The sequence below is a fragment of the Equus asinus genome, chromosome 11 (genome assembly GCF_041296235.1).
Source record: "Equus asinus isolate D_3611 breed Donkey chromosome 11, EquAss-T2T_v2, whole genome shotgun sequence".
Classification (NCBI taxonomy): Eukaryota; Metazoa; Chordata; class Mammalia; order Perissodactyla; family Equidae; genus Equus; species Equus asinus.
In genome coordinates this window covers 83,781,753-83,794,895 of record NC_091800.1, presented here as the reverse complement: position 1 = coordinate 83,794,895, position 13,143 = coordinate 83,781,753, and the positions used below count along the sequence as shown (strand labels likewise).

General features: G+C 41.2%; 1 protein-coding gene across 1 annotated transcript in view; it reads left to right on the top strand.

Annotated features, from left to right (window-relative positions):
- Positions 1-4,263, top strand: part of TUBGCP3 (tubulin gamma complex component 3) — an 83,128-nt gene extending 78,865 nt beyond the window's left edge. Inside the window, exons 21-22 of the mRNA XM_044779681.2 lie at positions 409-525; positions 3,176-4,263. Coding sequence (XP_044635616.1) covers positions 409-525; positions 3,176-3,334 — 276 coding nt within the window. The 3' untranslated portion in view covers positions 3,335-4,263. The remainder of the gene's footprint in view (positions 1-408; positions 526-3,175) is intronic.
- Positions 4,264-13,143: the final 8,880 nt, after the last annotated feature.

Sequence of the window (13,143 nt, the reverse complement as noted above, 5' to 3'; positions counted from 1 at the left end):
CAACCACCTGGTTCCACTTTTATGTATGCTGTCTGTATTAAAAATGTGTACAGGATGACAGAAAAATACAGGGTTATTTATTACAGCATTGTTTGTAACAGCAAAAGACTGGTGAGCTTGTGACGAATTATCTAAATTGTTCCATGTTACACAGTGTAATACCATGGTTATTAAAAACAGGGAGTTCTATGTGTACTCATATGTACTAATATAAAATATTTCCAAGGTACATTATTAATTGAAAAATGTAAGCTGGAGAACACTTTGGCATAGAAAATGGTCGCAAGTGTTTTAGCAGTCCAGGGGCATACAAAGCATGCATCCCCCCTCCTAACATTCCATCTCAGTCCCCCTCTGACAGCCTCTCCATCCAGATTTTCATGTAATTTGGTCCTTCTGATTCTTCAGGGCCAGTGGGGAGTGACAGCAGCAGAGGAGGAGGAGGAGAACCAGAGGATTCACGAATTTCAAGAATCTATACCAAAAATGTGTTCACAGCTGCGAATATTGACACACTTCTACCAGGTGTGTGTTAGGGGAAGAAAACTGCTGTGCGAATCCTCCCCTTGCTTGTTGTCTGTAATTGACAGGTGCCGTCAAAATGATTTGGAAGGAGTCATTTCCATCAGCCAGCACTTTCTGTGCACGTGTGAGTAGCAGCCACAGAGGGGCCCACCTTGGCCGGGACCCTTCCCGGAGCTTCTGGGCTGCCTGCTCTGTGGTGCGGCCGGGACTGGAACCCCGGCCTGGGATGGTGCTAGTGTTTGGCCGTGGGTAGGAGCTCTGGGAAGACGGCTCAGCCTTCTTTGTGAGTCCGAGGTGTGGCATGTACTGCGGGCCCGCTGACAGTGCCTCAGGATCACAGGTGCGGGAAGCTGTGGTGAGAGGAGCCCAGGAGCCAGGGCAGCTGGGCTCGGAGGGCGGGGTAGCTGAGTGGACAGACCTGAAGTTGCTGAGAGAAGCCGACTGACACGGTCTCTGTGCTCTGCTCCTTATTTCTATTTCGTGGGCTTGGTTTCTGATTGCATCTGTTTCTCAGTGTGATTTTGGTGGTGGAAATATAGATGAAAAGACTTTATGAAGAATTTTTCCATTCAGTTACTGATAACTATTGGAAAGACAAATCAAGCATTGACCTCCGACCTTTGAACCTTCTGTTTTGTGTGCTGATGTATTCCTGTGGTTCAGAACATGAAAGGAAACACCACCGCCCTGTTCCATGGGACCTAATTTGCTTCCCACAGTTGTCATGTTTTTTAATTTTGTATTTTTCTTCAGTATCACTAAGGGCGAAATTTACCTGTTTTGCAAGTGGTCTTACTCTGACATTGGCCTACTAGTGCATTTTTCTTGAAAACGTGTTTCATAAATGGTGGTAATGACTGGTTTATACTCAATGCCAAAATATCGTTATTGGCCAGATGTTGTGATTAATGAGCTACCCTCTTGACCCAATGTCATGTACGTAGTGTGTTCATTTCTTAAAGATGGATACCTGATGGTCACTTCCATACTGTTCATTAAGATGATTGTACAGCTGCAAAGGAGTAACATGTAACTTAAACATGTGTCCATGTGCTCATTTCTAAAAGAGACAATGACGGTTACACATTTTCCTGATAGAGTTAAGACTTTTCTTTTTGGTGAGGAAGATTGCCCTGAGCTAACATCTATTGCCAATCCTCTTGTTTTTTCTAGAGGAAGATTGTTGCTGAGCTAACATCTGTGGCAGTCTTCCTCTGTTTTGTATGTGGAATGCTGCCAAAGCATGGCTTGATGAGTGGTGTGCAGGTCTGTGCCCATGATCCAAACCTGCGAACCCTGGGCCACCAAAGTAGAGCACATGAACTTAACCATCACTGGGCAACCCCAGTAAATTTTTTTAAAAAGTAATCTGAATCAGTATAATCCCAGTTTTACTCAAATTACAGTGTTAATCATTATAAATCATTACCATTCAGATTTCTTTTTCTTAACAAAAAAGTCCTTTTTGGTTCTCTTTGTATTGGTGCTTGTAACGGCAGGATGTTAAGTCATTTACTGCTTATGAGTGCTCACTGAGAGCCCCAAACCGTGGAACGAAATGCTCCTCAGATTTCCTTGTAGAGGGTTTCACACATCATCTTGTTTCCGTTTCATGGCTTAACAGGAAGTCACTGTCTATATTTTTAGCAATATCATCCTTAGGAGCTTTCTCCTAAGTCGTCTTTTACCCAGGAAGACAAAGTGACATTCGCACACAGGCACACTGCGTGCTTGTTCAAATGTAAAATTACCGTGTCTAATATACGTGAGTCTCCGCACGTGCCAGCTCTCCAGGATGGCCCCGGAAGCAGGGAGAGGGAAAGTGACTGCTCTTCCAGTTGGGGAGGATGGAGACGGATGTGTGGTGTTTCAGTGACTTCTCCCTGCAGATAAGGACATCTCCAAACTGGAGCTGTAGAGACGAGCAGCACTTACCTTGGACAGACAGGTGTCTGCCAGCCGTGAGATAGGCCGTGGAGCCTGGCGGCGTGGAGATTGTACTTACTGAGTGCCTTACTCAGCCCTGAACAGAAGCAGTCCGTGACTCTGTCCTGTCAGAGTTTTCATAAACTTCCATCATATCCCATCATCTTTACAAAGCCCCCTTGAGAAGGAGGTGTTGGGGCCGCCCTCTGCCTGCCCTTCAGGAAGGCGAGCACAGCCTCCCATCCGCAGAGGCCCTGGACCCTGAGGTTTAGAGCCTGGTCTCACTTTGTTCCCCGTCAGGGCTTTATGGTTAACGTTCCCTCATAACTCACGTGAAAGATGAAAGGGGCAACTAACACGAAGTTTTCTATACAAAGTAAAAGAACAGAATGGGTTATCATCAGCTGCTTGGCTGTTTTGCTTATTCTTGTACAACTCAGGGCAAAAAGGAAAAGTCTGTCGGCTAGTTCTTTTAAATAAAATGTATGCTTTGCTAATTTGTATTGTATAATGGGCATATTTCCTGAACATGGGCTGCCGTTGGCTCTGTGAACCCAGAGCAGTTCTTGTCACCCAGACGCCTGCCATGGTGGGGGTTCATGTGAGACTTGTGGATTTGGGAGGAAAAACAGCCTCAAGTGAGATGAGAATGGTGGGATGTGGGATGGGCTTGTGGACAGTTCCTTTCTGAAACGAGCGTTTCACTCTCTGTGTCTCTTTTCAGGGGATCGTGCAGCAGTTTCTGGTGCTGCTGACCACCAGCTCGGATGAAAGTCTCCGGTTCCTCAGCTTCAGGTTGGACTTCAATGAGCATTATAAAGCCAGAGAGCCAAGACTCCGGGTGTCCCTGGGCGCCAGAGGGCGGCGCAGCTCCCACACGTGAGGGCTTTCGTGTCCTCCGAGGAGCCGCCCCTGCTATTAATCGCGTTCTTAGACACAAACACTCACATTCAAATTCTCAAGGTGACGAACGAGCTGCGGGCGTCCACCGTTCCTGCCCACAGACGCTTGGGTGTTTCCTCGGCGTGGCGTCTGGCGGAATCAGTCTTGTTTTTATACATCGGAGTGGAATCTATTTGTAATATCACTAAGTTAAATAGGCTGGTTTGCACTATTAAAATTTATTTCTAAAAGTCTTCATATTTAAAAGATACCACACTTTGTGAGGCTTCTTAAACCCTCGTGATATAATTTATATTTGCCACTTAAATCAGTTTCTTTTAGCAAAAACTAGGGCGGTGGATATCCATCAGTTAAGGTGGTGATGTCATCACTATTTTTTTAACATTCTCCTTAGAGGCAATTTTTTGTTAATATAGTCAAATTAAATTGAAACAAAATGTCCCTACTAAGAAAATATATAGAGCATTTTATTTTGTTTTTAGTGTTGTAAAATATTAAGAACCTTTATATCTTAGTGCGTTTACACATGTTTATTGTTCTTTTCCTTCGAAGTTTACATTTTTATATTTAATTTACTCTTTCAGATAGAACTAGAACAGTGTAGAACAAAGTAGGAGTGACGTGGAACAAAACATCTGTCACCTGAAGCAGTATGTAAATATGGGGACTAGAAAGTTAATGAAGTATTTTATTTTCAAAATTCTGATAAGCATTGGAAAGAAATTGACTTGGATAATGAAGATTTCCTTTTTCCTTGCCTATTTTTTCATTGTAAATATTTATATACTACTGATCAGATGTTGGAGGGAAATGTTTTTGTAAAATGTCATATCGAGTCACATAAATCTGCCTTTATTATGTTGCATAATAAGTGAAAACTTAGAAAATTAAAAGCGATTATCTTTCACATGTATTGGTTATTTCTTGAATAGTCTGTGGAAAGACCCTGCGCTCACTGGCTTTGACAGAGCTTGATTTACTGTGCTTCAGTATATGAATATTTCATCAGTGAAACCAAGAACTGAGACCGCGTGCAGCTCTCGGTGTCGAGCCAGAGGGAGTGCCACCACTCACTGCGTGTGTGACGTGGCCCTTCACTTACCTGCTGTCACACCTGCCTCCTTTGGGCATAGTGTCCCTTTAAAGTAAAAGGGCCGTCAGGAGTCCTGGCTGTGCAGAAGTGAATCCAGCGACGGGTCAGAGCTGCTTAGGATATGGTTTTAGTTTTAGTTTAAAAATTCGTAAAATCAGAAATCTGGAGCAGGTTTCTCTACTGCAAAGCATCTCAGAAATGATGGTGTTTTGTGTATCCCCAGGAGGAATTTCCCAAAGCTTTTTGCCCTTGGAACCTACTTTTATTTATTTGAAGCCTTCTCCAGAGAGTAATCCTCAGTAGATAGCACTCTAGAAAATGCTCCTCTAGATTTGGGACTAAAACTCCATTGATGCTCAGGAGCCATCAAGTGATGAGGCCTGATCTGTGGGTTCTGGAGGAGCTTCTGAGAAGGGCCCTCTGTGGAGCCAGGACGGCTCTTGTAGGCTGGGTTACAGGTCTCACTGAGAACAGAGCTGTGAGTCTAGAGGATGGAGGCAGAGACCACAGAGGGTCAGGGCAGGCCAGCGGTGGTGGGTGGAGGAGACCTTGGAAGAACTCATCTCAGACCCACTGAAGATGTCACTTTAATGGACAGGCAGGCCTGTCACAGAGCAGGGTCTCATCAACCAGAATCAGCAAGGGCTTCAATGGATTGGGGGCCCACACTGGAGTGGTTGAGATGCGAGAGCCTGCCACAGGGGGTGAGTCGTCTCTGGAGGCAGAGACCCCAGCACGACCCTGGGAAGGTCACTTCTTCATCCAGAGAAAGACAATCGTCGTAACTTTTGTAGGTTGTAAAGATTGAAGATAACTGTCTGCACAGCCTCTGGCTCAGTAGGTTCTTAATGGTGCTCTTGTGTTCTGGTGGAGTGAAGCCTTTTGCCCTGGGCAGCTCAAGTAAGCCCAAGCTAGCTTTTCTGTCATGGAGGACACCTCTCATCTGCCCAGGAAGTTCTGTTGCTGTGCTGAAGGCACGTTTATCCTTGGGCAGAAGGACTTGTCGCTCCCCTGTCCTCTTGCGTTCCCAGGCTTGACTGAAGAGGGGAAGAGGCCTGCCTTCCACGTCGTCAGCAGAATGCATGGCGTTGTGACTCTCCCATCTCTGGAGGATATGTCCTCCAGACTTTAAAATATAGGACAGAGGGGTACAGCCAACTTGGAAATCCCACTTATTAAGAAGAGAGCACTTCATCAAATAGCCGTGGTTGTACTCAGATTGCGTCACAAGGCACGAAGTCTCTGTGAAGGGACGAGTGTCACCCATACGTCCTGTTGACAGCTGAAGCTGCAAACTGGGCTCGTGGCCCACGGTAAACATGGGCTGCTCGTGGCTGGGGCTGCTGGGTGTGGACGCCGTAGCTACAAGTAGTGGAGACAAGCCGCCAATCCCTGTCTTCTGAAGACTTCTGTAGAACTGAGGGTGGCTGGCCACCCCAGGGAGCAAGCACAGCCCCTCCCCCGTTCATATGCATTTAAGTAGTTGTGTGGCAGAGTAGAGCAACTTGTTGAAATTTAGTGTTCAAAAATAGCAGTTATTTTTGTAGGTATATGGGAATAACCAAACGAATGCAATTCAGTATGTAAATGGTAAGTAGAGCTGGGTGGATTCTGTATTTGGTGACTTGGACTGGATTGTGAGGGTCTGTTGGAATTTGGGTGAAAAAGCGAGGGAGAGTGATGGCTGAGATGTGCTCAGTGCTCCAGCCCTAACTCGTCATTGTTCTTCCTAACAACCCGCTTAGTTTTAATAGTGTACGAGTTACTTGGCACCTTTTTAGTGGGTCGATTATGAACAACCTTTTCATTTTCTGCTGTGTTTACGAGACTATTCACATGTTCTAATTCTGAGGTTGTTTTTATTTCCTAGAAAATTGTACATTTTCATTTAGACCTTAGAATTTGTTGGCATTAATTTTTACGTAGATGCCTTTATAATTTTTGAAATATTCATATTTAAGTTATATTCCTTTCATTCCTAACATGTATTTGTGTGTCATTTTTCTTCTGGTCACATTGACAAGTGTGATTACAGTTAGGTCTTTCAAGAATTCTCTCTCTCATGGTGTTATTTATATTTTACTACAGATACATTTTTTAGCTAATTATTTATAAATTACTGTTCTGTATTTAATACCTTCCTCTTTGGGTTTATTGTTTCCTGAGTCATGCTTCTAGAATTTCCTTTCTCATTGCATTTCTGACTGAGGCATCCTCTGCATTACCTTTAGTTACATCACGGGTATCGTAGAATGAATGTTCCATGTCGTTAATTCCTAACTAGTATGTGATTCTGTTATATTTTCGTTTGACTCTGGGTATAGTTACAATTTCCAAATTTCCAGGAAGTTTGCTTTTCTTTTCTCAATTTTTCTTTCTGAAAAAGAAGGATAAAGGGAAATTTGCCAAACCGTATATCAAAATACAACGCTATAGTGTCTAAAGTGGTATGGCACAAGAATAAAAAGAAACAGCACTGCAATGGAATAACGTATCCAAAAAAATGCCAATATTCCTGAAACTTTAGTATACTGAAGGTATACTTCAGAGATATGTGGAATGTCTGATTATTCAATTCATGCTTTGGGGTAAGTGGTTTCAGGTAAACCATTTGGAGAAAATTTAAAGTAGGAGCTTTAACTCATTATACAAGAAAACAAATTCAGAGGTGTTAGTTTAAATATGAAGAATAAAAGCATTACAATTACTAGAAAAAAATGAGGCATTTTTATAACCTCAGAGTTTGTAAACACTTTCTTAACATGACATCTAGGGCAAAATTATAAAGGATGATATGACAGATTTTGACTACATAAATGGAACATTTACACAGTAAAAGGCAACACTACAAGAGTTAAGATAAATGACAGACTAAGAAAATCTAATAGCAATATTTACAATGAAGTCTATAAGTTATAGCAGGCCCCTTAAACCAATATAAATTCTACAAACATTCGAAGCATCTCAATTAGTAATTTAAAGAAGAAACACAAATGCATGAGAACATACAACACACCAAGACCCAGTAGTAGCCTCACTAGCTAGTTGTAACCACACCACAAATGGTTTAAGTCTAAGTCTGACCAGGCCTGACGTGTGTATCACCAGGGAAGCCACCACCATCCCCCCCTGAGAAGTTTCCTTTGTAACCACCTCCACTCCCTGCCCACCGCCCCCCGTCACGTCCCCCACCATGCAACCACTGGTCTTTCTATCATGGGTCATTTACATTTTCTAGAATTTTATACAAACAGAATTAAAGAAAATGTACTTGTGTATGTTTCTGGCCTCTTCACTAACCATAATTATTTTGAGATCTATTCCTTTTTGTTGCCTTTGTAGAGTTCCTTTTGTTTTGTGCATAGTTTATGTGGGTATATCACAATTTGTTTATCTTGTCACCTGTTGATGGCTATTTGCATTGTTTCCAGTGTTTGACTACTGTAAATAAAGCTGCCATGAACAGTTGTGTACAAGCCTACATGTGGATGAATGCTTTCAGTTCTCTTGGGTGACTAGGAGAGGATGGCTAGATCATCTGTGGGTTTATGTGTAACTTTTTAAGAGACTGCCAAAGTGGCCTGTTTTACAGTCTCAGTGCTGCATATGAGAGTTCCACTCGTTCCACATCCTTGTCAGTGCTTACTGTGCTCAACCCTCTTAACCTTAGATATTCCAGTAGGTGAGTAGTGGCATTTTGTTGTGGTTTCAATTTGCATTTCCCTAAGGTCTAGTGATGTCGAGCATGTTTTCATTTGATTATTTACCTTGAAACAATGTCTGTAAAATATTTGTCCCTTTCTTTTAGGTTGTTTCCTTATTGAGTTTTGAGAATTCTTTATATATCTGGATATAAGTCTTTTAGAATATAAGTGATTTGCAAATATTTTGTCTCTGGCTTGTCTTTTTTTATTTTTTTAAATTGAGATCTACTAGGTTCTATGCTCATCAGCATAGAGGTTTTTATTTAAGTCCGTGGTGTGGACAAACTCTCCCCCCGGTAAAGTTTGTGGAAAGAAACTCCAGACAAACCAACATGTGTAGAGAATTACAGCAAAGCTGCTGCTGCTCTTTCTGTTGTCATTTTAACCACAAAGTGAAATTCTTCAGGGGAACAAATATGTGTGTATTAGCCTACAGTTAATGCAGAGTGATCACTGTGATTAAACTAATTTAATTGTGTCAACTTTAGATCATAGCTGTTTATTTAGCTCGGCCCTGTCCATCACAGGTGGCTCCTGAGCACTTGAAGTGTGCCTCGTCTGAACAGAGATGTGCTCTAAGTGTAAAGTACACCCCCAATTCCAAATATTTAGTAGGAATAAAAAGGAATGTAAAATAGCTCAATATTTTTTCATACTGATTATATATTGAAGTGACAATATTTTGTATGTTTGCTCAAATAAAATATATTATTAAAGTTAATTTTACCAGTTTCTTTTTAATTTTTCAATATGACTACTAGAAAATTTTAAATCACATGTGTGGCTCTTGCATATTTCTGTTGGACGGTGCTTTTTCTTTTCCAGGATTCTGTCTGGGACACCACATGACAGTTGGCTGTCGTGTCTCCTTTTGGCTGTGACAGTTTCTCAGGCTTTTCTTGTTTTTGATGACCTTGACAGTTTTGAGGCGTACTGGTCATTTTATAGAATGTCCTTCAATTGGCTTTTGTCTCACGTTTTTGTCGTGTTTAGACTAGGGTTATGGGTTTGGGGAGGAAGATCACAGAGGTAAAGTGCCCTTCTCATTCCATAGGGTCCAGGGTGCACAGTGTCAACATGGCTCATTACTGTGGATATTGACCTTGATCACCTGGCTGAGGTTGTTTTCTCCACCACACAGTTCCTCCTTTATTCCTCTTTTTCATGCTCAAGGGGGCAATGTTTACATAAATTATTTAGAATTCTTCTGCATGGGAGATTTGTCTCTTCTCCCACATATATTTATTCAAGCATTTAAAAATATCAGTATGGACTCAGATAATTATTTTATACTTTGGATTATAGTTCAATCCTACTTTATTTTGTTGCTTAAATTGTTCCTGAATTGTTCTCCTTGAGTGAGTTTTGGTAGTTGTGTCTTTCGGAAAATTGATCCATTTCATCTAAGTTGTTGAATTTGTGGGTATAGTGTTTTTTATAGTCTTTTCTTATTTTAATATCTGTAGAAACTAATGATGTCAACTTTTCTTATTTCTGTTATTGGTAAATTGTGGGATTTTTTTCTTGATTGTTCTGGTTGGACATAATCAATTTTATTGATCTTCTCAAATGAGCAACTTTTTTTGTTATTGATTTTCTTGCTTTTCTGCTTTATATATATATACTTTTTGAGGAAGATTAGCCATGAGCTAACATCCACTGCTAATCCTCCTCTTTTTGCTGAGGAAGACTGGCCCTGAGCTAACATCTCTGCCCATCCTCCTCTACTTTATATGTGGGATGCCTGCCACAGCACGGCTTGGTAAGCAGTACATAGGTCTTTGCCCAGAATTGGAACTGGCGAACCCTAGGCCCTCAAAGCGGAGCACGCAAACTTAACTGCTGCTCCACTGGGCCGGGCCCTCTGCTTTATATTTTATTGATTTCTACTCTAACCTTTATTATTTCTTTTCTTCTGCTTAGTCTGAGTTTTTCTCTTTTTTTTCTTGAGATGGAAAGTAAGGTAATTGTCTTAAGATCTTTCTACAAATTGCACTCTACAAATTTTAATATATTCTTTAATTTTTATTCATTTAAGAATACTTTCTAATTTCTCTTTTGATTTGTTCTTTGACTCATGAGTTGTTTAGAAGTTTGTTGTTTGCTTTCCAAATTTTTATGGATTTTCCAGATATCTTTCTGTTTTTGATTTCTAATGTAATTCCATTGTAGTCAGAAAACATACTTTGTGTGAGGTGAATCCTTCCAATTTATTGAGGCTTGTGTTGTGACCCTAGATAGAGTTATTTTGGTAAAATGTTCTGAGTGCACATTAAAAGAATCTTTTTTCTGCTGTTTTGTGGTCTGTGAAGTCAATTATGTTAAGCTGGTTCGTTGAAGTCTTTTACATTCTTACCAATTTTTGTCTACTTTTTCTATCAATTATTGAGGGAGGGTTGTTGAAACCTTTGACTACAATTATGAATTTGTCTATTTCTCCTTGTGTTTCTCTCAGTTTTTGCTTTATGTATTTTGAAGCTCTGTTATTCGGTTCATAAGTGTTTAGGATTGTTATGTCTCCTGGATGGATTGACCTCTTTGTCATTATAAAGTGACCTTCTCAATCCCTAGTAATGTTCTTTGCTTTGAAATATGCTTTGTCTGTATTACAACCACTGCAGCTTTCTTTTGATTTGTGTTAGCATGGTATATCTTTTTCCATTCTTTTTCATTTAACTGATTTGTAACTTTATATTTAAAGTAAGTGTCTTGTAGACAGAGTATAGTTGGGTAACACTTTTGTTTGTTTGTTTTTAATGCGATCTAACAATCTTGCCTTTTAATTGGAACTTGTAGACTGTTTACCTTTAATGTTGTTCTTCATTTGGTTGAGTTTAAGCCTGCTATCTTGCTATTTGTTTTTCCTCACTGATGAGACAAGACCCTTCTTAGTACTCAGTAGTTTTATAATTATGTATTTTGTTCAGCAAATGTTTATTAAGCACTTATGATGTCCCATTTTTAATTTGCACTTTTGGAATTATTAGAGAGAGAGGACTTCCACTTGTGGCTAAGATATGGAATAATAGAGACCAGAGTTGTTCTCCTGCCTGATACAAACACACAAACCACCCAAAGAACCAGACAGCAATGAGTCTGAAGACACTGTACACCTGGCCGTGGAGGACAGAGTGATCCCTAGGAGATTGGGGAGGAGCTGAGGGGAGCCCTACAGTTGTCCCGACTTACTACCTGGAGGAAGTTCGCGGTCGGTAGTGCAGAGAGAGAGAACCCAGGCCGAGCATGGAAATTCCTGAGTTGAAGGGGGTGGTTGTCCTGGGAGGCCACAGCGGCTAGAGTGTGAGGACAGAGTGTTGGAGATGTTCACTCAGCTGTTGGATTTATGAGCCTGGCATTCAAAGGAGAGGCCAGGCTAGAGATACACATTTAGGGCTCATCAACGTACAAACGGTATTTGAAGGTATTGGGTTCAGTGCGATTGCCCAGGAAGAAAGTACAGAGAAGACTGAGGCCCAGGCTGAAGTGCCCCCAAGGCTGAGAGGCTGAGCAGGAGCCCTGGAGTGTCCCCGGAGCCGGAGGAACAGTGTTGCGAGAAATCCGTGGTTGGCTCTTTTGAGTGCTGCGGTAGGCGGTTAGAGGAGGGTGGAGAGCGGTCATCGCATTCGACGAGAAGGTGATTTTTTTTTTTTTAAAGAATTTTTTTTTAATTTTTTCCTTTTTCTCCCCAAAGCCCCCCGGTACATAGTTGTATATTCTTCGTTGTGGGTCCTTCTAGTTGTGGCATGTGAGATGCTGCCTCAGCGTGGTCTGATGAGCAGTGCCATGTCCGCGCCCAGGATTCGAACCAACGAAACACTGGGCCACCTGCAGCGGAGTGCGCGAACTTAACCACTCGGCCATGGGGCCAGCCCCAACGAGAAGGTGATTTTGGCAAGAGCTGTTTTGTTGCAGTGTTGGTTTGTCCATCTTAATTTTTTTTTAAAAAGCGGCTTTTGGTTATATGGATTTTTTCCTATATAATTAAGTTTTGCGTGTATTTAAGACGTGTGAGTTTAAAGATTAATTATAAGGCTGGAAGCCGTGGTCCTAATACCTCGTTTAAAATATAGAGCATTTCTAGTAACCCGGGAGCCCCTTTGACAACTCCTGATTCTGTATCCTGCTCTCTCTGGTCAGGGAAGCCGTCCTGACGTTGTGGCACTCACTGCCTTGCTTTTCCTTATCACTTCACCACCTGTGTGTGCACTCCTGACAATAACAGAGAGTGGATCCTCACTTCAGTGCTTCACGTCTGAGGTCACATTGATACCTGTAATCTGAGTGTCGTGTTGATAACTGGTGCCTCCACTTGTAACTGAGTTCACTTGTTGCTATGTACTGCTCCATTTTTTGATCCTATCACAATTTATTCAGCAATTCTATTGTAAATGGATGTTTGGATTATTTGCAATTTTTAGCTATTACAAACATTGCTGCTGTGAGCATTCTTGAACATGTTTCCTTGCAAGAGTTTTTCTAGAGTAAATGCCAGGAGGGGAGTTGCTGGTCATAGGGTATCTTCAACTTTATTATGTAGTGCCTCACTGTTTAAAAAGTGTGCCATTAGATTTCTGCCCCTCGTGTGTGAAGGTTTCCTTTCTTCGTATCCTGGGCACTTTGCACTGCCTGATCTTAAAAGTTTTGCCTGTCTGGCTGCTGTACAATGACATCTCGTAGCTTTGATTTACATTTCTTAACTGTTACTGAGGTTAGATATGTTTTTATACATTCACTGGCTATTGAATTTTCCCTTTTTTGAATTGCTGGTTCCTGTCTTTGTGATTTTTGGAAGGTGGTTTATTTTGTGACTGATTTATAGGAGTTCTTTATATATTTTATATATGTCTACATTTTACATACTACTCTTTTGTTAGTTATATATATTGCACCTCTTCTCAATTTCTGGCATGCTCTCTTTGTGTCATCTTTCCTTATTTTAAATTTCAATATAGACTCATCTGTCAATCTTTATGTTTTATAAAAATGTTATGG